Source organism: Diceros bicornis, chromosome 1, assembly GCF_020826845.1.
Source record: "Diceros bicornis minor isolate mBicDic1 chromosome 1, mDicBic1.mat.cur, whole genome shotgun sequence".
In the NCBI taxonomy this organism is placed as follows: Eukaryota; Metazoa; Chordata; class Mammalia; order Perissodactyla; family Rhinocerotidae; genus Diceros; species Diceros bicornis.
The window spans coordinates 94,591,163-94,615,739 of NC_080740.1; the positions used below are offsets into that span (position 1 = coordinate 94,591,163).

Consider the following 24,577-nt stretch of genomic DNA (forward strand, 5'->3'; position numbering starts at 1 on the left):
TTTCCCCCTGGAGAGTAGGTCTTTATTATGGAGAATGCTCTGAGACTTCAAAATGGCTACTTTCCCCCACTTCCTCTTAGAGCAACAATGGAGTCTTTCTTGGCTCTTTACCAGATAACCTGGTGGGTTTCCTGGAAGTAAAACCCAAGAAAGTGTGAGGAACCTCCTAAGACTGCAGGCTCCCAGGGAGTGTCTCATGCTTATGGTAGTCCACACAGCCTCAGCAATTTGCCAGAATTACCAAGGGTTTCTCCCAGTTTATGGTGACAGAAGTGATGACTTCAAAGCTTTTACCTGTTAGAGCTGAAACTAGAAGTCTGAGTTACCTATGTAAGCTCCTGTTTCTTCATTTGTGGAAAGGGGATTAATAGGGGTCTCTATCACATAGGTTTATTGGAAGGATTAAATGACACAATTCATGTAAAACATTTAGCCCAGTGCCTACTTCAGAGTTAAGTGCTCATTAGACTGAAAACCTTCGACCTGAAGTTCAGAGAAATTATGTGGCATGCCCAAGTAAAATCTGAAAAAAAGCAGTATCCAAATTCATGCCCAGGTCTTTAGACTCCACATTTATTGCTATATTTAAAAAATAAATTATTTTATTACACTCTTAATATCTATAGAATCCACACTAGAGGTTTACAAAGCATTGTCAAGTACAGGGTGTGGTAAACATGTTTCACAAATAGGTAAGAATAATTTATAACTAGCATACAGATTTCAAAATATAAAAATAGCTGTTGACTAAATGGGTTTTAAAACATTTGTAGAAATGATATTAAAACGAGACTTTTAAAAATTAATGCACCTGAAAATCTAACCACCTTGATGTCTCTTCTGTGTTTCCCTGTGATCCTTACCCATTTACACATATAATTTTTATATATTGTTTTAAAAGGCTGCAATCCAACAGGTCAATACATAACAACTTATTTTGCATCCCCACTTGTTGGACAAGTAGATTTTATCCATATTTTCAAATTTATAAATAACTTTAATATAATCACTTTTGTGCTTATCACTTTTTTCTTCTTTTCAGAATACATTCCTAAGGAAAAATACCCAGGAGCATATTAAAGAATCAAAGCATGTGGACATGATTTTTTCTTTAATATGAATTCCCAAATTACCTTCTAAAAACAACGTATCAATTTTTTTCCATTTTGGATAGACTTAACATTCCCATTTGATTTTTTTAAAATTGTGGTTAAACAGACATAACAAAAAATTAACCATCTTAACTATTTTAAGTGTACAGTTCAGTAGTGTTAAGTATACTCACACTGTTGTGCAACCAATCTCCAGAACTGTTCATCTTGCAAAACTAAAATGCTATACTCATTAAATAACAACTTCCTCTTTGCCCTTCTCCTCACTACCACCACATTCTACTTTGTGTTCCTTTGAATTTCACTACTCTAGGTACCTCACATAAGTGGAATTATACAGTATTTGTCTTTTCGTGACTGGCTCAATTCACTTAGCATAATGTCTTCAAGGTTCAAATCCTTGTGGTACCATATGTCAGAATTTTCTTCCTTTCTAAGGCTGAATAATACTCTATTGTATGTATATACTGCATTTTGTTTATCCATTCATTCATTGATGGACACCTGAGTTGCTTCCACCTTTTGGCTAATGTGAATAATGCTGCTATGAACATGGGTGTACAAATATCTGGTCAAGTTCCTGATTTCAATTATTTTGGGTATCAACTCAGATGTGGAATTGCTGGATCATACTATAATTCAATATCTAATTTTTTGAGGAACCCCCAAACTATTTTCCATAGCAGCTGCACCATTTTACATTCCCATCAGCAGTATGTAAGGTTTCTCCACATCCTCACCAACACTTATTATTGCGTTTTTATAGTAGCTATCCTAATGGATGTGAAGTGCTATGTCACTGTCCATTTGATTTTTTAAATTATGAGTTGTCTTGACAAATTTTTATACATTAGTACAAAGATAAATTTGAGTCCAGTTTTTCTCTGTATTTTATTAACTCTGAATTAGAGGAAATAAATTCAGTTTCAATAAATTAGTTTTCTTCTTCAGTGAGTTTCTACCTAGATGTTTATCCATCTAAAACAGGAAGAAAACTTATTAAATGACCCCAAAAATATGCATGATTGCATTATGTGTGATGAACAATTGTAAGATGTAGATTTAAGTTTTTCTTAACCCTGATTCCAAGTCACACACATACTAATAGTGACTTATTCCCTAGAATGCACCGAGCACTTTCCTTCCTATTTATTCAGCATTCCTTTAGCCAGGCACTGTGGTACATGATGGGGATATACAGATGAACAAGAAGACACATCTCCGTTATAACAATATTATGAAATGGGTATAATTATTCCCATTTTACATTTCAGAAACCTGAGGCTCCTTAGGTTTAGCATCTCAGCTAAGATCAGATAGAGCTTTGGGAAGCTGGAATTCAAATTTGAACCTTACTCTAAAGCTCACCTTCTCTACTATTCCATACTATACTCTGGACTATCAACATTTCCCTTTTAAAAAGTAATATGAATCTGTAATTTCTGTTTTTCAGTTTAGATTTCCAAATGTTAGGTTTTGAGAGAAATAGCACAATACAGGGAAACAAATGAACAACAGTAAAACTTATAAAACCTCTTCCATCTAGGATTGATTAATTGGAGACACTTGACCAAGTAATGTTATCAAAGCATGCAAAGTAACAAAGAATATTTTAATACAAACAAAAACAGTAAGTCCTAGGGAGACACCATCATCATGGCAGCATGAGAGGATCCCTTTGTCTCTCTCCTTCAATCTACAGCGAGTAAAATATCCATAACCCAACAAAAGCTACATTGCCCAACACGCCAGGATGATGGAGAGATCCACACATCAGTACATATGACGGTGGGTAGACTGGAGCACATAAAGGAGGCAAAATGGAGGAACAGCAGAGGTGGTGCCCAGGACCCTGGACCTCTGGCCACAGTGGCTGAGCCAGCCACCCCCAGCCCTAAAGAACATGGAGGGTAGCAGTGGAGTCACACATATGACCCTGGCCAGCCAGGCACGGTGGCACCTATAGCCACCAGGGACAGAGCAGCAGCAGGGGCAGAGCCCTATAATCCTGGACCCCCAGCCAAGGTTGAAAGCCACACAGCAGCAGTGGAGGCATGCACACAACTCCAACATCCCAACCGCAGTGGCACCTGCGGCCACAACATAACCGACAACAGCAGAGGTGATGCCCTGCAAACCCAGCTCCCTCCTTACCCTCACCCTCCCCTGACCATGGCATTGAAGCTTCTGACCCAGGCGATCCTGGATGTGGCAGAGGTGTCAGCCATCCCTGTACCCCAGCAGCGAAGCCAGCAACTGACCGCAGGGACACCAGCAACAGCAAGGCATCAGTGACCTCAGAGGCACAGGCAGTGACAACAAGAGTACTGACACCCTGGAGAGAGGCAGTGGAGTGTGAATTGTGCAGATCCTCAAATAAAGCCTGAGGCAGCTCAGGTAAGAGAAACCAAAAACTAGCGCTATAGAGCCACTTACTGAAAAACAAAAGAGAGGCTTCTAATCTCCAACTAGTTAAAAAGTTTGAATCAAAACAAACAAGCTATACCTAAATAGAAAAGCGTTTGCTACGAAAAATGCACCAGCAGAGGCATAACTCAGCAAGCATCATGAAAAGCCATGGTAACATGGCATCACAAAAAGAAAATAACAATTCTCCAGAAACCAAACATAAAGTCAAGGAAGATTGTGATCTAACTGATAAAAAATTCAAAATAGCTGTCATGAAGAAACTCAATGAGCTACAAGAAAACTCAGAAAGGCAGTTCAATGAGCTCAGCAATAAAATCAATAAACAGAAGGAATAGTTTACCAAAGAGATTGAAACATTAAAAAAACACCCAAACAAATTCTGGAGATGAACAACACAATAAATGAGATGAAGAATGCATTAGAAAGCATTGGAAACAGAGCACCATATGTAAGAAAAAATTAGTGAGCTCAAAGATGGAAACCTAGAAATGACGCAGGTAGAAGAGCAGAGAGAGAACTAAGATTTTTTTAAAATGTGGCAATTCTAGAAGAATTATAGAACTCCATTAGAAAGGGCAATATAGGAGGAAGTCAAGATGGCGGCGTAGACAGACTCCGAACTCACTTCCTCCCATAGACACAGCCAATTTACAACTACTCATGGAAAAACTACACGAGACAGAACTGAAAACTGGATAAGAGGAACTCGTGCAACAACGGACAATCCTAATTGAGGTGGAAGAGGCAGAAACTCCATTCTGGAGAGGAAAAACGCCGCCTTCAGAAGCCGCAGCGCTTCACGGCTGCCTGGGAGCAGCCCACAGGTACGCAGCCTCCCTGGAGGAGTGGGACCCTGAGCCGGGGAGCGCCCCCGCTGTAGGCATTTTGTGGACCCAGCACAATCGAGATGAGTGGCATAATATCTGACTTTGCCTGCTACTGAAACCTTGGGGAGTACCCCCAGAAAAGCTGGTTCACAAAGAAATTAAAACTGGCTCTTAAAGGGCCCACGCACAAACTCACTCGTTTCAGAAAGCAATCTAAAATCACCAGAAAGAAAGGTGCACAGTGCTGTGGTGAAAAGAGACTCACCTAATAGGCCCTGAGTGCATCTCGGTGAGGGGTGAGACCTCTCCAGGGACTGGGACATTGGCGGCGGCCATTGTTGTGGCCTGGTATGGGCATGCTGACACAGACACCATTGGAGTTCTCCCTGAGGCCTGCTAGCCCAGGGTCTACCCCACCCCCTAGAGCACCAATTTAATCCAGCTAAGCCAGGGCAGGCAGCGCACCCTAGAGACTGGCCCCACCCAACAACAAGCCCTCAGGCAACTTGTGGGCCTGCATAGATTGGTGACTGGACTCTCTGCTGCCTGGCAACTGAGCTGACTTCAGTGGGGCAGGACGCGCACAAGGAATGGGTGGAGAGAGTGGGGCAGTGGTGGAGTGTGTGGGGCTCCCACAGTGGAGAGACTGGGTCAGCTTCAGGAGGTTGGGGCACGCACAAGGGGCAGGACTGTGTTGACCGTGTGTGTGGACCTGTGGGCGGCAGGGCTTGTCAGCTACAGAAGACTTGTGCCTCTCAAAGACCCACATAGGGGGTTTGCCCCACCTTCCAAAGCCTGAAACAATTGGGTGCTCCTGTGCCTGAGGCCAGCCCCACCGAGCTGCAATCCTCAGAGAGCAGACAAGAGACCTAAAGGCTGGAGGCTTATAGCAAGTGTAAGGCCCTGAGCCTAACAACCTGGCATGCTGGGGGCCTACTCACTTAAAAGAAATACTGCAACACAAATGTGGTATTAGAACTTGCAGCCAACTGTGCTGGGGCTTCCCACACCTGATAAAGAGACTGAAAGGTCCACAACACTACAAGCAGCTAAGCATTACAACAGCTGGCCAGGAGCATAACTCGGCCTCCCTGGGTGCCTACAGGGAGAGCAAACAGGCCACAACAGAAGGACACACATAGCCCACAGAGGGATCACCCCTGGAACATTGAGAACTGAGGGAAGCACACTGCAGGCCTCCTAAGCCATCACTTACATAAGGTCACCTATCCAAGAGCAGGAGACATAGCTGACCTACCTAATAGATAGACATAAGCACAGGGAAAGAGGCAAAATGAGGAGGCAAAGGAATACATTCCAAGTAAGGGAACAGGACAAAAGCCCAGAAAAGGAAATAAGTGAAACTGAAATGAGCAATCTACCTGACAGAGAGTTCAAACAAAGAGTGTCAAGGATGCTCACTGATCTGGGGAGAAGAATGGATGAACTCAGTGAGAATGTCAACAAAGAAATGGAAGATATAAAAAAGAACCAATCAGAAATGAAGAATACAATACTGGAAATAAAAAATTCACTAGAGGGACTCAAAAGCAGAGTAGAGGATACAGAAGAACAGATCTGTGAGCTGGACAAAAGACTAGAAGAAATTACCCAAGCTGAACAGGTAAAAGAGAAAAGAATTAAAAAGAGTGAGGACAGTCTAAGGGACATCTGGGACAACATCAAGCACACTAACACCCGTGTTATAGGTGTCCTGGAAGGAGAAGAGTGAGACAAAGGGACAGAGAATCTATTTCAAGATGAAAACTTCCCTAACCTAAGGAAGAAAACAGACATCCAGGTACAGGAAGCACAGAGAGCCCCAAACAAGATAAACTCAAAGAGGCCCACACCAAGACACATCATAATCAAATTTCCAGAATTAAAGATAAAGAGAGAATCCTAAAAGCCGCAAGAGAAAGTTAAGTTACATACAAAGGAAACCCCATAAGGCTATCAGCTGACTTCTCAGCAGAAACCTTACAGGCTAGAAGAGAGTAGCACGATATATTTAAAGTGCTAAAAGGAAAAAACTTACAGCCAAGAATACTCTACGCAGCAAGGTTATCATTCAAAATGGAAGGAGAGATCAAAAATTTCCCAGACAAGCAAAAATTAAAGGAGTTTGTTACCAAGAAACCAGTGCTACAAGAAATGTTAAAGAGACTGATTTAAGGGAAAAAGAGAAGACCACAAATAGGAAAAATTATCTATTTCCATAGTAAAAATGTAATGGATACAAATGCACAAAAAAGAGGCTAGATATGATATCAAAAACATAAAAGGAGGGAGGAGGGGAGTTAAAGAGTAGAGCTTTCAGACAGAGGTGAAAATAAAGAGACCATCAATTCTGTATAGAAGAAGAAAGGAACAGAGAAGGACTACTAAAACACGGAGAAAAAAAAAGTTAAAAAATGGCAGTAAGTACATACTTATCAATAGCTACTTTAAACATCAATGGACTAAATGCTCCAATTAAAAGGCATAGGGTGGCTGAATGGATAAAAAAACAAGACCCATATATATGCTGCATACAAGAGACACACTTCAGACCTAAAGACACTCACAAACTGAAAGTGAAGGGATGGAAAAAGATACTGCACGCAAATGGCAATGAAAAGAAAGCTGGGGTAGCAGTACTCATATCAGACAAAATAGACTTTAAAACAAAAACTGTAAAAAGAGACAAAGAAGGGCATTACATAATGATCAAGGGAACAATCCAACAAGAGGATATAACACTTGTAAATATCAATGCACCCAATGTAGGTGCACCTAAATATATAAAGCAATTATTAACAGACATAAAAACAGAAATAGACAGCAACACAATAATAGTAGAGGACTATAACACTCCACTCACACCAATGGATAGATCATCCAAACAGAAGATCAATAAGGAAACATTGGCCTTAAATGACACAATAGAACAGATGGACCTAGTAGATATATACAGAGCATTCCATCCAAAAACCGAAGAATACACGTTCTTTTCAAATGCACATGGAACATTCTCCAGGATTGATCACATATTAGGTCACAAAACAAGTCTCCATAAATTTAAGAAGATTGAAATAATACCAAGTATATTTTCTGACCACAACGGTATGAAACTAGAAATCAACTATAGGAAGAAAATCAGAAAAGCCACAAATACGTGGAGATTAAACAAAATGCTACTGAACAATGACTGGGTCAATGAAGAAATCAAAGAAGAAATCAAAAAATACCTGGAGACAAATGAAAATGAAAATACGACATGCCAGAATTTATGGGATACAGCAAAAGCGGTTCTAAGAGGGAAGTTTATAGCAATACAGGCCTATCTCAATAAACAAGAAAAATCTCAAATAAACAATCTAACAATGCACCTAAAGGAACTGGAAAAAGAAGAAAAAGCAAAGCCCAAAATAAGTAGAAGAAGGGAAATCATAAAAATCAGAGCAGAAATAGATGAAATAGAGACCAAAAAAACAATAGAAAAAATTAATAAAACCGAGAGCTGGTTCTTTGAAAAGATCAACAAAATTGACAAATCTTTAGCTAGACTCACCAAGAAAAAAGAGAGAAGGCACAAATAAGTAAAATTAGAAATGAAATAGGAGAAATTACAACAGACACCTCAGAAATACAAAAGATTATAAGAGAACACCATGAAAAGCTATATGCCAACCAATTCGACAATCTGGAAGAAATGGATAAATTCTTAGAATCATACAACCTTCCAAATCTGGATCAAGAAGACGTACAGAATTTGACTAGAACAATCACCAGTAAGGAGATCAAAACAGTAATCAAAAACCTCCCCAAAAATAAAAGTCCAGGACCAGACGGCTTCCCTGGTGAATTCTACCAAACATTCAAAGAAGACTTAATATCTATCCTTCTCAAATTCTTCCAAAAATTGAGGAGGTGGGGAAGCTCCCTAACTCATTCTACGAAACCAACATTACCCTGATACCAAAACCAGACAAGGACAACACACAAAAAAAGCAAACTACAGGCCAATATCACTGATGAACATCGAGGCAAAAATCCTCAACAAAATACTAGCAAATGGCATACAACAATACATTAAAAAGATTATACACCATGATCAAGTGGGATTTATTCCAGGTATGCAGGGATGGTTTAACATTCGCAAATCAATCAACATGATACACCACAATAATAAAATGAAGAATAAAAATCACATGATCATCTCAATAGATGCAGAGAAAGCATTTGACAAGATACAGCATCCATTTATGATAAAAACTCTGAATAAAATGGGTATAGGAGGAAAGTACCTCAACATAATAAAGACCATATATGACAAACCCACAGCCAATATCATCCTCAATGGTGAAAAACTGAAAGCTATCCCTCTAAGAACAGGAACCAGACAAGGATGCTCACTGTCACCACTCCTATTTGACAAAGTACTGGAAGTCCTAGCCAGAGCAATCAGGCAAGAGAAAGAAATAAAAGGGATCCAAATTGGAAAGGAAGAAGTGAAACTGTCACTATTTGCAGATGACGTGATTTTATATACAGAAAACCCTAAAGAATCCAGCAGAAAACTTTTAGAAGTAACAAATACGGTAAAGTTGCAGGACACAAAATCAACATACAAAAATCAGTTGCATTTCTATACACGAACAATGAAGTAGCAGAAAGAGAAATTAAGACTACCATCCCATTTACAATTGCAACAAAAAGAATAAAATACCTAGGAATAAACTTAACCAAAGAGGTGAAAGATCTGTACACCAAAAACTATAAAACATTGCTGAAAGAAATTGAAGAAGGCACAAAGAAATGGAAAGATATTCTGTGCTCTTGGATTGGAAGAATTAACATAGTTAAGATGTCCATACTTCCTAAAGCCATCTATAGATTCAATGCAATCCCTATCAAAGTACCAACAACATTTTTCACAGAAATAGAACAAAGAATCCTAAAATTTATATGGAACAACAAAAGACCCCGAATAGCTAAAGGAATCCTGAGAAAAAAAAACAAAGCTGGAGGTAGCACACTCCCTGATTTCAAAATATACTACAAAGCTATAATAACCAAAACAGCATGGTACTGGCACAAAAACAGACACACACATCAATGGAATAGAATCGAAGCCCAGAAATAAACCCACACATCTATGGACAGCTAATCTTTGACAAAGGAGCCAAGAACATACAATGGAGAAAAGAAAGTCCCTTCAACAAATGGTGTTGGGAAAACTGGACAGCCACATGCGAAAAAATGAAAGTAGACCCTTACCTTACACCATACACAAAAATTAACTCCAAATGGATTAAAGAGTTTAATATAAGACCTGAAACTATGAAACTTCTAGAAGAAAACATATGCAGTACGCTCTTCGATATTGGTCTTAGCAACATATTTTCAAGCACCATGTCTGACCAGGAAAGAGAAACAATAGAAAAAATAAACAAATGGGACTACATCAAACTAAAAAGCTTCTGCACAGCAAAGGATACCATCAACAAAACGAAAAGACAACCTAACAATTGGGAGAAGATATTTGCAAAGCATACATCTGATAAGGGCTTAATCTCCAAAATATATAAAGAACTCATGCATCTCAACAACAAAAAAACTACCAACCCAATTAAAAAATGGGCAAAAGACCTGAACAGACATTTCTCCAAAGAAGATATACAGGTGGCCAATAGACACATGAAAAGATGTTCAACACCGTTAACCTTCAGGGAAACGCAAATCAAAACTACAATGAGATATCACCTCACGCCCGTCAGACTGGCTACAATTAACAAGACAGGAAACGACATATGTTGGAGAGGATGTGGAGAGAAGGGAACTCTCATACACTGCTGGTGGGAGTGCAAACTGGTGCAGCCACTATGGAAAACAGCATGGAGATTCCTCAAAAAATCAAGGATAGAACTACCATATGATCCAGCTATTCCACTGCTGGGTATTTATCCAAAGAACTTGAAAACACCATTGCATAAAGAAACATGCACCCCTGTGTTCACTGCAGCATTATTCACAATAGCCAAGACTTGGAAGCAACCTAAGTGCCCATCAAGGGATGAATGGATAAAGAAGATGTGGTATATATACACAATGGAATACTACTCAGCCATAAGAAACGATGAAATCCAGCCATTTGTGACAACATGGATGGACATTTCGGGTATTATGCAAAGCGAAATAAGTCAGAGGGAGAAGGTCAAATACTGTATGATTTCCTTCATTAAGTAGTAGATAATAACAACAATAAACAAACACATAGAGACAGAGATTGGATTGGTGGTTACCAGAGGGGAAGGGGAGAGGGGGTAGGGCGAAAGGGATAAGTCGGCACATGTGTGTGGTGATGGGTTGTAATTAGTATTTGGGTGGTGAACATGATGTAATCTATGCAGAAATAGAAGTATAATGATGTACACCTGAAATTTATACTATGTTATAAACCAATGTTACTTCAATAAATAAAAAAATTAAAAAAAAAAAAAAGGCAATATAAAGACAATGGGTATCCCAGAAAGAGAAGACAGAGAGAAGGGAGCTGAGAACTTCTTTAAAGAAATAATAGTTGAGAACTTCCCAAACCTGGGGAAGAAACTGGATATACAAATACATGAAGCTAATAGAACACCCAATTGTTTCAACACTAAAAGGTATACGCAGATAGTCTCTGGTAGTCCATTGCTAAAGATTTAACCAGAGAGGACCTGGGAAAATCTCAGTGAAGAGGAATGCCTAAGTAGAAGATAAAGAACAACAACAACAAACACATAGATGCAGAAAATAGATTGGTGGTTACTAGATGGGAAAGGGGTAAGGGGAGGGCTAAAGGGGTAAAGGGGGACATTTGTTACTGTGACAGATGGAAACTAGGCTTTTGGTGGTGAGCACAATGTAGTCTATATAGAAGTCAAAATATAATGATGTACACATGAAATTTATATAATGTTATAAACCAATGTTACATCAATTTAAAAAAAAAGAAGAAAGGCTATATATTCAGCCTGGCTGGAGTGAAAAAAAAAATGTAAATCCCAGAGTGAGCTCTGAGTATCTGAGGCTTATTAAAAAAATTGACATACCTTCCAAAGCTAGCCTGCCAAAAATTAGAGGTTTATTCCTAAGCAGTTTGTTTCCTAGACATGATTTTAATTACAAACAGAAAATCCTTCTGGTCCTATATAAAATTCTCTAGGAGAGAGAAACAATAAAATAAAATTTAAAGAGCCATAGAATCAACAATTAAATTAAACATTCAATGGAGAACCAATGGAGAACATAAGGACAAGAGAGAAAAACAAAATTTTCTGGCTGAGGAAACTTTAGAGAAATTATGGAACTTCAAAAACAATTTTTACTATCTCATTTCATTCTCTTTTCAGTAAAACAAATAAAATTAAGTGGCGGCTGGCCCCATGCTGTAGTGGTTAAGTCAGTGCACTTCACTTATGCAGCCCAGGTTTGCGGTTTCAGATCCCAGGCACGGACCTACACCACTCATCAGCCACGCTGTGGTGGTGACCCATATACAAAATAGAGGAAGACTGGCACAGATGTTGGCTCAGGGCTCATGTTCCTCAGCAAAAAAAAAAATTAAATAAAATTAAGTGATTTTTAAAATTAACTTGATTCTGAGGCCAAGTTAGCATGAGGGACTCCATGTTTGGGCATTTCCTGACCTCCGTCATACTCTCACACTATACCTTTTAGAAATGCTTAGAATGGCACTAGACAAGCTAACCAATAAACAGTAGAAACAATGACTTATTAGCAGAAAATTTATGGCCCCTACTCCAAAACCTTCTATCCCTTTCCTTCTGTCCCTGATAAGAAAATAACAAATGTTTCTTTAGATTCCTCAGGAAAGTCACAACTGGGTGATCACAACCAAACATTCATCATTAGTCAGCAGATCTGAAAACTCTTCATACTCAGGGAGGCACCAACCACTCTGCAACCATCCATCACCTGACATTCCTGGACCCCTCCCTTAACCCCGTTTGCTCTACATAAGTTGTGTTCAAATTAGTTCCCTTTTAAGATGGTTTTTTTAGGATCATAGTTTGCCATCTTCCAATCAGCTAGCTCACTGCTTAATAAAGTTCTTTCTCTACCACCACCTTGCCTCAACTGATTGGCTTTTGTCTTGCAGCAAGCAGATCAAGTCCTTGCTCAGTAACAAAACTGGTGACCAAGAAGGGGTGATTAAGTTCTGCCTGTGGCTAGCCAACCTTGAACGGGTAATCTCTTGGGCAAATCTCTAGCAGCTGCTGAGTCCCTTTTCACTTCCGGGATTTGTCATTTTCAGTTTCCCACACCAATGCCAGCTACCTCTAAACACTGTCTGTGGTGGAAAACAGAAACAACGTTCCTGGTGAACTGACAGACTCAATCTGGAATAGGTTAAGCCACCTCAGTGTGAACAACCAAGAACTCCATCTAGGGTCCTCCCTCTTTGAGAGGTAGGATCATCCAGTTGATAGGGCACCCTGCAAGAGAGGGAATCGTTGTAGGACTTTTACCCAGAATCTGGGAACTGGTTCACTGGTGTCTGGTTTTCCTGTGTCTGTATCTATATGTCTGTCCATCTCTACATATCAGAATGGGGAACACACCATCTGTCCCCAAGCAGAGCCCATTGGGGCTGATTCTGAGTAGACAGTCTGATTACAGTTATGGGCCAATGTCTAGGAAGATGATTTTCTATTGTAATGCCACATGGCCACAATATTCTTTGGGATCTGGTGAATACTGGCAATTTAACAGCTCACTGAATTACTACACTATATTACAGTTAGAATTGTTTTGTAAAAGAGCTAGAAAAGATGATGAAGGCCCTTATGTACAGGCTTTTATGTTGTACCAAGATGAGAAAAAGGAAGGAAAAGATTTCCTTGTGGTACAGAAAGTAGAGAAGGAACAAAAGCGATCCATTTTGTAGGAAGTTAAAGAAGATGATGATGACATAATGTTAATACAAACCCTTAACCCTCCCCAGGTTGCATAGGCACCAGTTCTTGGGGCTGCTCCCCTGATGCCACTACCTCTGGAGGTGCCACTGGTAATTGAGGCAGGTACTCTACCCTCCAATGAGAGACAGGCTGAAATGGACCCAGGAACAGTGGGCTGGGTTTCACCCTCCCACACTAGACAGGGAACCCAATTTGGTCAGGAAGCTCCCCCTGGAGCAGGGCAATCCCCATTATGGCAATATCCTTTGGGAGTTAATGCCCAAGGACAGCTTGCTGGATTCATATGGATGCATAACCCCTTCTCTACCTCAGATTTATTTAATTGGAAAAATAATAATCCACCCTACCAGGAGGATCCCTGCAGATGACAGAATTGTTCTCTTCCATCTTTGCCACTTATCATCTGCGATGGGCAGATGTTCATATTTTAATGAACATGCTCCTAATGGGAGATGAAAAAAGAATGGTAATAAACAAAGCCAGAGAGAAAGCCCACCACCTCCATCCAGTGGACCTTGTTGGTACACTTGAGGCTAATGCAGCTGTCCCAATAGCTGAACCAGCCTGGAACCCCAAAAATGCTGGAGGAAGAGTCAGATTGGAACAAGAGATGCATATTAGCAGGTCTAAGAACTGGGGTCCCCAAACTAAAAAGCATAAATAAAATTCAGGAAATCCAACAAACACCTGATGAAGACCCTTCTGAATTCCTAGAAAGAATTTATCAAGCCTATAGGTGCAACAAGAATGCAGACCCAGAGGCCTCTGAGAACCTTAGGATGGTTAACACGACTTTTATAGGACAAAGTGCCCCAGATATGAGAAAGAAATTACTAATACTGGATGGGCCTTTAGGAATGAATCCCTCTCAGCTTGTAGACATTGCCTTTAAGATTTACAACAACAGAGAATGCTAAGCAAAACAGAAGGACACTAAAAGAAATGCTGCCTTCCTGGCTGCTACTCTAGGCAGACAAAAACCAGACCGTCGTAAAGGAAAAACAAGTCAACAGAAAGGAGGTAAGCATCCCCTGGAGAAAAATCAATGTGCCTATTGCAAAGAGGAAGGACATTGGAAGAGAGAATGCCCTAAAAAAGAAAAGGGAAATGCAGATGAGACAAAGAGGGAAACTTCCCAAATGGTGGAAAGGGATGAATGTTCTGATGAAGACTGATGGAGCCCAGGGGTTCCTTTGGATTTGAAGCACCCCACCCAAATTTCCCCACAGGACCTCCAAATACAACTGTCAGTGGGAAGAGATTAATTGACTTTTTAGTTGATACCAGTGCCACCTAATCTGTCTTAAATGCCAAATTAGCAAAGAAAACATCAAGGCGGACCCTAGTTACTGGGGTCTCTGGTGAAATCCAAGATCATTCATTACTACAGCCATTGGAATGTCAAATGGGGGACCTGACTCTGAAACACAGTTTCCTATAAACATCAGAATGCTCCATCCTGCTTCTGGGTCAAGACCTTCTCTGCAAATTAAATGCACAAGTAAATGCACTTTACTCCAGGGCAGCTCAATAAATGAGTTCCCCCGGAACAGTCCCTAAGTTTGCAGATGACTTGCTGGGGATCCTAGGGTCAGAACCAGATTTGTTACCACCCAAAATCTACGAGAAGGCAAGGCCCAATGTATGGGCAAATGGGACCCCAGGGAAAGCAAAGAATGCCCTACCAGTAGAAAAACCCTTAAAAGAGAAGAAAATAAAGCCCAATCTGAAACAATGTCTGCTAAAACAGGAGGCTCAGAGGGGCATGCAGCCTATTTTCAAAAAACTCTTAGAGGCAGGATTAATTAGGCCCCGTCAGTCTCCATACAACACCCCTATTCTGGTAGAGAAGCCAAATTCTATGACTATTGCTTTGTTCAAGATCTGTCTGCCATAAATGAGGTGGTTCAAGACTTGTACCCTGTGGTACCTAACTCCTACACCACATTAACAAATATACCAGGAGAGTATGGTTGGTTTTCAGTATTGGACTTAAAGGACACATTTTTCTGCATACCGTTTGCCGAGGAGGCCCAATAGCTGTTTGCCTTTGAGTAGAGTGATCCAGACACTCAGAAGACACAACAATATTCTTGGACTGTTCTCCCCTAGGGGTTTAAGAACTCTCCCACTTTATTTGGGGAAGCATTGGGTAGAGATTTGAGTCATCTAAAACTGAAAGAACGGCTGTTATTACACTATATAGACGACCTACTAATAGCAAGCCCCACTTATGAGCAATGTCTAACAAAAAGAATTGAGACTTTAAGTTACTGAGCAGAATGCGGATATAAGGTCTATCAAAAGAAAGCCCAGATTTGTAAAGAAAAGGTCATACACCTGGGATTTGCCATATCTAAGGGACAAAGAGAATTGTTGCCCAATCTGAAAACAGCAATAGCCTGCTTAAGTCCTCCTGAAACTTGTTGACAACTACAAGGTTTTTGGGGGATGGCAGATTTCTGTTGAATCTGGATTCCTAATTGTGGGCTCATAGTAAAGGCCCTATATCAGACCCTAAAGTGTTTAGAGTCAGAACCTCCAGACTGGACTGAAGAATGCCAGTTAGCATTTGATACTATAAAAACCAAGCTGACCTCAACTCTGGCCTTAGGATTGCCAAACCTGGACAAGCCCTTCAGTCTCTATGTACACGAGAGACAAGGCATAAGTCTGGGAGTACTGTCTCCAAAGTTGGGAACAATATCTAGACCTGTGGCCTATTTTTCTAAACAACTGGATCAAACGGTGAAGGGGTGGCCCCCTTGCCTTTGGGCAGTAGCGGCCACATGTGACATTCTTCAAGAAGTTGAAAAATTTACTCTAGGCCAACCTACCATGGTATATTTACTCCACTACATCCTCACGTTATTGGAACAGAAAGGGAGGTACTGGCTCATCTCAGGAAGGATGGGCAAATACCAAGCTATCCCTTTGATAATCTACATGTCAGGTTACAAGTCACCTCAACCCTGAACCTTGCTCCCCATCCTCACAAGCTTTAGAGTATGACTGCTTGCAGGTCATGGAAATGGTTTACTCTAGCTGGCCAGATCTAAAAGACTAGCCATTAGCACATTTTTTTTTTTTTTTTGTGAGGAAGTTCAGCCCTGAGCTAAGATCCATGCCAATCCTCCTCTTTTTGCTGAGGAAGACCGGCCCTGAGCTAACATCTATTGCCAATCCTCCTCCTTTTTGTTCCCCTTTTTTTTCTCCCCAAAGCCCCAGTAGATAGTTGTATGTTGTAGTTGCACATCCTGCTGGTTGCTGTACGTGGGACGCCGCCTCAGCATGTCCGGACAAGCGATGTGGCGGTGCCCGCCAGGGATCCAAACCCGGGCCACCAGTAGCGGAGTGCATGCACTTAACCGCTAAGCCACGGGGCCGGCCCCAAAGACTAGCCATTAGAAGAACCCAAACTGGAGCTTTTCATGGACGGTAGCACCTTCATGGATCAAGGGAAGAGGTGCACCGGGTATGCAGTTGTGACCTTGCAGAAGACTCTAGAAGCTAGGGCATTACACCCAGGGACTTCAGCCCAGAAGGCAGAGATGATTGCCCTCCTATCGCAAGGGAAAAGGGTGAATGTCTATACAGATTCCCAATATGCATTTTCAGTGGTGCGTGCCCATGGAGCTATCTGGAAGGAAAGGGGGCTTCTAGCTGCTGATAAAAAGGAAATTAAACATGCTCCAGAGACATTACAATTATCAGAGGCAATCTAAGAGCCCTCTCAAGTGGCCATTTTGGCTTTTGTCTTGCAGCAAGCAGAGTGAGTCCTTGCTTGGTAACAATTCTAAAATGTAAATTCTTTTACATTTTCGCTAACATAACTATGTACAGTTTTCAATCTAGGAAAAAATAAATTATATTATGTTAAGGCACAAAAATGCTATAAACATAACAACTTCAATGTACATAATCTTATAGAAAAATTTTATAACTAGACTATAATAGCCCAGATCAGAGATTTAGTTAATTTTTCTTACCAATATTCTCAATACTTCTATCAAGATTAATCCCTAAATGTTAAAGAAGAGCTGGACGTGATGGATAACCAGAAAATTAATCTTCCTTTACAACTTTAAAAATCTCAAGATTAAAGATGAACTATTTAAAACATATGTATGTTTCTACAAAGAGGATTTTCATAGTTGTTTTATAAAGACAGGCCAGTGAAAACCTTGGCTCTCAAAAAATGTTTGTTGAGCCAAATGAAATAGAAGCATATATCATACCTCTAAGGAAGAGACAAAAAAACCCTAAAAATAGTTTTATGTACTTTTAGGTATAAAATAAATTTTGGAAAGAAGCAAGTAATGCTTTGGTTAAAACATAAACATCTTTAATTAATTCAAATGATCTGAATTCAACAAATATTAATTGAGATACTAACATGTGCTGGACACTCCACAAGACATTGAATATAACAGATCAGAAAATGGTCCCCACACTCTTGGAGTTTATAGGGTGATGGAAATATCCTCCAAAACTATCCTTTCTTTTGTGTGATTCCATGTTCATCAACCAATTTTTGAAATATAAATTCACCCTCCCCAAAAGCTTAATACCCATAAAACAATGTTACATTACAGAGATCAGGTTTCTGACCAATGTATCAACATACCCCTGTCTAAATTAATAAGTCATTCTTCAGCTTTCCACATCACTCTCATGAGTTTAGCTAGCTTGAGGAAATCCCCTAAGCCTGATCAAGTCTGATTAAACGGCTAGATGTAATTTCTGAACCTTCAGAGCTGAAAATCAGATATAGGACTGGAAAACATCCATACAAAGATGCTATCACCAAACGACTCTCTAGTTTATCCTCAGACAACATACCTTTATTTAATGCCCTTCAAACTGCAATTATAGTTAACTCATAAAACTATTAAGAATAAATGAGATATACAGTGCTTCTCAAACTGTAATGTGCATATGGATCACCTGCAGATCTGCTAAAATGCAGACTCTTGATTCAGTTCAGTCAGGGGCAGGGACTGAGATTCTTTATTTCTGATAAGCTCCCAGCGATGCCCAGAGACCAGGAGGGGATACAACACACCTGGCAGGGAGTCTGGCTCACAGGCTGTTCAGCCCAGTGAACTGTTCCCTCCTATTTGTGGACGTCTTCTCTCCCTTACTGATCTCACCTTTTTTGGTAGAGAATATGATGGTTTTTTTTCATCTTGGTATGTTTCAAAGTTCTAACCTAATCAGAATGCCTTCCATATGATAGGCATTAAATATATGCCAACTGAATGAATGACATTTGGCTTTTAACAATCATCACTTTTTCTACAGTTATAGACAGAATTGTTTCTTTCTCTGATAGACAGAATTGTTTCTTCCTCTGAATTAATTTATTTTACATAGAAAAGTATTTTTGAAAACTAAAACATCAGGAAAGTTCTCAATCTATTTTTCAAAAATAAAAAAATTGTTTTTGGAGCACAATCCAGTGCATTTTCTCACGCTGACCTAATCAAGTCTTTTTTTAAAAAGCACATATCCATAATTAACTAAATTTACCTAATTATTTTTCCATTTCTTGTAAATAAGAATTTACAAAACATAATAAAAAAATAACTAAGTCATTTGGTTTTCTGGTGAAGTTTTAAAATTCATCTTAAAAAAACCAATCATTTTTCTTAGGATGTACCTTATAGTTATAATGATACCGGCTCAAGACAAGGTTGACATAAGGGAAGCCATATTGTAGGAAAGAAAAACTCTGTTGTAACTTTGAATAACCTCTGACAAACTAATCCAGCAGGATATGCACCCTCCAGGAGATCTAACTGCTCTGTAGATTTTACCACCCCCACTTGTGCATGTACCTCCCAGCTGCGATAAGATGGTAACTATGTTCTTTTGAGTTCCTTGGGAATGTGATGACCCTTGAACAGAGAATCTATGCTAATAGCCATCCGCAATGACAACTGAAAGATCTGGTTTGGTGACTCCCAGTCTGTAACACCCAAGGGTCAACATTCCTAACCCCCTCCCCTACATATATAACTGCTCTAAGACTTTGTGCCCCTTAAGATGGTTTTTTCCAGACATTAGTCCGCCATCTTCACTCTTGCTAGCAAGCTATAATAAGTCCTTTTGTCCTACCACCTTGCCTTTTGACTATTGGCATGTCTTTGCAGCAAACAGAAGGCCCCACGTTGGGAAGTAACAAAATTATAAAGACATCTTAGGAAAGGTAACATCTATAAAATAATTCTGGCTTTTCAGACTAAGGATACCATAAAAAAATAAAATCGTATTACTGTTATTGACAAGTTGATCTTCCGCACAGTTTCATGTGTTTCTCCACTAATTTTCTCTGATCACCAGACAAGTGACTATCTCAGGTCTGGTTTCTTCACTTGTAAATAGTAGTTGTTAACCTGATTACACTTTGTTCCATGCTAAGAAAAATGGTATGTTAATATGGTTTTAAGCGCTCAAGAAAAGCAACAAAGGTGGAATATTATTTTCATTTCTAAGATGTTTACCTCTACAGTTTGATAGCTTTTTTGATGTATTTGTCATGAGTCTGCCAATGAGTATTATTTCTGAGTAATTAACAGAGGATGGTAACCAAGGATCAGGTGTTAATCATACCGCTGAATTAAGACGCGTAAAGATCTTGCAAACACACGTGGATATACAAGTTTTCTCTTCTCTGCACCTGAAATACATCAGTCCCGCCGACTGCACCTGGAGCGCGCAGCCCAGTCCCGCCTCCGCAGCCCGAACGGCCGCGATCCTGCCGAGTCCGCCCTGTCGTCTGTTCTGTTCTTCGGTTTTGTGCTTTAAGACAAAACGCCATGAGGGTGGCGGGCGGAGTCGCCCAGCGGGATTTCCGAGGCCGGAGGCCGTCCGCGCACGTCCGCGCTAAGAAGACCAAAATGGAGGCCGGACCCCCCCCCGCCGGGGGCGGGGCTTCCCGCCGAAGAGGCTCCCCCCGGATTCCGGCAGCCAGATCCCGCCCTCGCCCGGCCGCGGGGTGTCCACAGCCTGGGCAGCTGCGAAGGGTGGCGCCTGCGGCCCCGGTCCCCGCGGCCGCGAACAAGGACGCCACCACTGCCCTTCCTGCCGGCGCCTCGGCCGCTACCGCGCGGGCACCGAGGGTCGGTGCGCGGAGGGAGAGACGAGGAGGGGCGGGAGGGGGGCGGTGGCGAGGGCAGCGGGGAGACGCGCGGGCGGGGCGAGGCCGGGGCGGTTGTGGGGACCGAGACGGCCGGTCATCCATCAGCGTCTACCTGCGGGCGGCTCCAGAGGCAGGCACCCACCTGAGCTCTCCGCGCAGCCGGGCGCGGCGGGGGCAGGGCGGCCGCCCCCTCGGCGTCTCACCTGTGCCTCCCCTGTCTCTGTCGTCCGCCATCTTGTGCGGAGCTCGTCGCCTGGCAACGCCCGTCGTTCTCCGAGGTCGCGGCGCCCTCCAATCCCCGGCGAGGCGGCTTGGAGGACTGCGGCGCAGTCCTGAGGGAGGAAGCCCCCGGGAGGGGGAGAGGGGGCGGGGGAGGCTCCGAGCGCGCGCCCTCCGGCGGCCCGCCACGACCCTCTGGCGTCCGGAGCCTGGCCCCGCCCGCCCCCCGTTGCAGCCTTTCCTTCCAGACAGAGTGGGCCCTGGTGGCTCTGTCCCAGATGAATCACAGTCATATAGTGCCAGCTCCTCCTCTCCCTGGTTTCGGATCCACTGGGGACATCACAGACACAGGGCTGCCCCTCCCCTCCTGTTTGCACGACGTGGTGGCGCGGTTCTCTCACTGCGGATGTTACAACGCAGCTGGAGAGCCGGGCAGAGCTCGGCCTGGGGTCGTTGGAGCGGCGCGTCCCCCGCCGCCGCCCGCCTTCCCGGCCGCGGCCGCCCGCTCTGCCCCAGGCTCTCTGGCCAGGGTCGGCCGCCCGGCGCAGCCACAGCGCAGCCCGGGAGAGCTGGAGCAAAAACGGCCCACCGGCGGGTGCGGAGTACACAGAGGCGGTCACTGATGGAGAGGAGTCGCTGGAGGCAAACGTGTGAAAGAGGCATAAGCGGTGCGTCCTCAAGGTGGTAATTTCTGATACAGAATAGAAGGTTTTACATAGCAACAAAAATGCGCCTAGTTTTGCTCCTTGTTACACACGGTAAAATGTTTTTAGTTGTGAAATTTGACATGATCTTTAGTTAAAGTTGCTATAGAAAAGGTTTAAATCCTGTTTCTCTGAAACTTCGCAGCTAAGGGTAATGTTAAATTTTTCTCAAAAATTCACTAGAATATTTTCTTTTTAAAAAGGTTTTGGAATACTATGCCTAACGTGGTTCAAGTTAATGTGTATCTTAAACTAATCTGATGATTTTTAAGTGCACATGTATAATAATTTGAATAGCTTGATGTTATGTATAAACAATTTATAAACTTTTTCTTGTGAAATTTTTGTTGTACATTATTGTCAGTCACCATATAAGTGCATGCCTCCACCCCTTGTGCCCACCCCCCTTAGCCCCTGGTAACCACCAAACAGTTCTATCTCTGTGTTGGTTTATCTTCCACCTATGAGTGAAATCATGCACTGTTTGTCTTTCTCTTTCTGGCTTATTTCGCTTGACATACTACCCTCCGGGTCGATCCATTTTGTTGCAAATGGGACGATTTTGTGTTTTTTTAATGGCTAAGTAGTATTCCATGGTATATATATACCATATCTTCTTTATCCAATCATCAGTCAAGGGACACTTGGGTTGCTTCCATGTCTTAGCTATAGTGAATAATGCTGCGATGAACATAGGGGTGCATAAGCCTCTTTGGATTGTTGACTTCAGGTTCGTCGGGTAGATACCCAGTAGTGGGATAGCTGGATAGTAAGGTATTTCTATTTTTAATTTCTTGAGGAATCTCCATACTGTTTTCCGTAGAGGCTGCACCAGTTTGCATTCCCACCAGCAGTGGATTAGGGTTCTCATTTCTCCACAGCCTCTCCGGCGTTTGTTGTTTTTTGTCTTGGTGATTATAGCCATTCTACTGGGTGTAAGATGCTATCTGAGTGTGGTTTTGATTTACATTTCCCTGATGATTAGTGATGTTGAGCATCTTTTCATGTGCCTATTGGCCATCTGTATATCTTCTTTGGAGAAGTGTCTGTTCATTTCCTGTGCCTATTTTTTGATCGGGTTATTTGTTTTTTTGTTGTTCAGTTGTGTGAGTTCTTTAAGTATTATGGAGATAAATCCGTTGGCAGATATATGGTTTGCAAATATTTTCTCCCAGATGGTGGGTTCCCTGTTCATTTTGATCCTGGTTTCATTTGCCTTATAGAAGCTCTTTAATCTGATGAAGTCTCACTTGTTTATTTTTTGTTTTGTTTCCCTTGTCTGAGTAGACATGGAATTCGAAAAGATCCCTTTAAGGCTGATGACAAGTAGTGTACCACCAATATTTTCCTCCAGGAGTTTTATAGTTTCAGGTCTCACCTTCAGGTCTTTGATCCATCTTGAGTTAATTTTTGTGTACGGCAAAAGAAGATGGTCTACTTTCATTCTTTTGCAAGTGGCTGTCCAGTTTTCCCAGCACCATTTATTGAAGAGACTTTCCTTTCTCCACTGTATGTCCTTAGCTCATTTGTCAAAGATTAGCTGCCCGTAGATGTGAGGTTTTATTTCTGGACTTTCACTTGTGTTCTGTTGATCTGTGTCTCTGTTTTTGTACCAGTACCACGCTGTTTTAATTTCTATTGCTTTGTAGCATGTTTTGAAGTCAGGGATTGTGATGCCTTTGTTCTTCTTTCTCAGGATTGCTTTAGCTATTTGGGGTCTTTTGTTGCCCTATATGAATGTTAGTATTCTTTGTTCTATTTCTGTGAAGAATGTCCTTGGGATTCTGATTGTGATTGCATTGAATCTGTAGATTGCTTTAGGTAGTATGGACATTTTAACTACGTTTATTCTTCCAATCCAAGTACATGGAATATTTTTCCATTTTTTTATATCATCGTTGATTTCACTCAGTAATGTTTAACAGTTTTCATTGTATAGGGCTTTAACTTCCTTGGTTAAATTTATTCCTAGATATTTTATTCTTTTTGTAGCAATTGTAAATGAGATTTTCTTCTTGAGTTCTCTTTCTGTTAGTTTGTTGTTGGTATATAGAAATGCAACTGATTTCTGTAAGTTGATTTTGTACCCTGCAACTTGGCTGTAATTGTTGATTATTTCTAATAGTTTTCCAATGGATTCTTTAGGGTTTTCTATATATAAGATCATGTCATCTACAAACAGTGAGAATTTCACTTCTTCGTTGCCTATTGGGATTCTTTTTATTCCTTTTCTTGCCTCCAGTATTGTGTTGAATAAGAGTGGCGAGAGTGGGCACCCTTATCTTGGTCCAGTTTTCAGAGGGATGGCTTTCAGTGTTTCCCCATTGAGTATGATGTTGGCTGTGGGTTTGTCATATATGGCCTTTATTATGTTAAGGTACTTTCCTTCTATACCCATTTTGTTGAGAGTGTTTATCATAAATGGATGTTGGATCTTGTCAAAAGCCTTCTCTGCGTCTACTGAGATGATCATATGGTTTTTATTCCTCGTTTTCTTAATGTAGTGTATCACATTGATTGATTTGCAGGTGTTGAACCATCCCTGTGTCCCTGGTATAAATCCCACTTGATCATGGTGTATGATCTTTTTAATGTATTGCTGTATTTGGTTTGGCAATATTTTGTTGAGGATTTTTGCATCTATGTTCATCAGGGATATTGGTCTGTAGTTTTACTTCTTAGTATTGTCTTTTTCGGGCTTTGGCATCAGGGTGATGTTGGCCTCATAAAATGTGTTGGGAAGTGTTCCATCTTCCTCTATTTTTTGGAATAGTTTGAGAAGGATAGGTATTAAGTCTTCTTTGAATGTTTGGTAAAATTCTCCAGAGAAGCCATCTGGTCCTGGACTTTTATTTTTTGGGAGGTTTTTGATTACTGTTTCAATCTCTTTACTTGCGATTGGTCTATTCAGGTTCTCTATTTCTTCTTGATTCAGTTTTGGGAGGTTGTATGAGTCTAAGAATTTATTCATTTCTTCTAGATTGTCCGATTTGTTGGCATACAGTTTTTCATAGTATTCTCTTATAATCTTTTGTATTTCTGTGGTATCTGTTGTAATTTCTCCTTTTTTTTAAATTTATTATTATTTTTTTTTGGTGAGGAAGATCAGCCCTGAGCTAACATCCATGCCAATCCTCTTCTTTTTGCTGAGGAAGACCGGCCCTCAGCTAAC

General features: G+C 41.1%; 1 protein-coding gene across 3 annotated transcripts in view; it reads right to left on the reverse strand.

The window, feature by feature from the left end:
• The window catches only part of EFCAB2 (EF-hand calcium binding domain 2), a 131,387-nt gene extending 110,647 nt beyond the window's left edge, over positions 1–20,740 (reverse strand). The window contains exon 1 of one of the 3 annotated variants that reach the window (XM_058548528.1): positions 19,845–20,740. In XM_058548528.1, coding sequence (XP_058404511.1) covers positions 19,845–19,881 — 37 coding nt within the window. In that variant the 5' untranslated portion in view covers positions 19,882–20,740. Of the gene's footprint in view, positions 1–4,634; positions 5,217–19,844 lie in introns of those variants that run through there. The other 2 variants (XM_058548537.1, XM_058548518.1) reach the window with 2 other exon arrangements.
• Between the last annotated feature and the right edge of the window lie 3,837 nt (positions 20,741–24,577).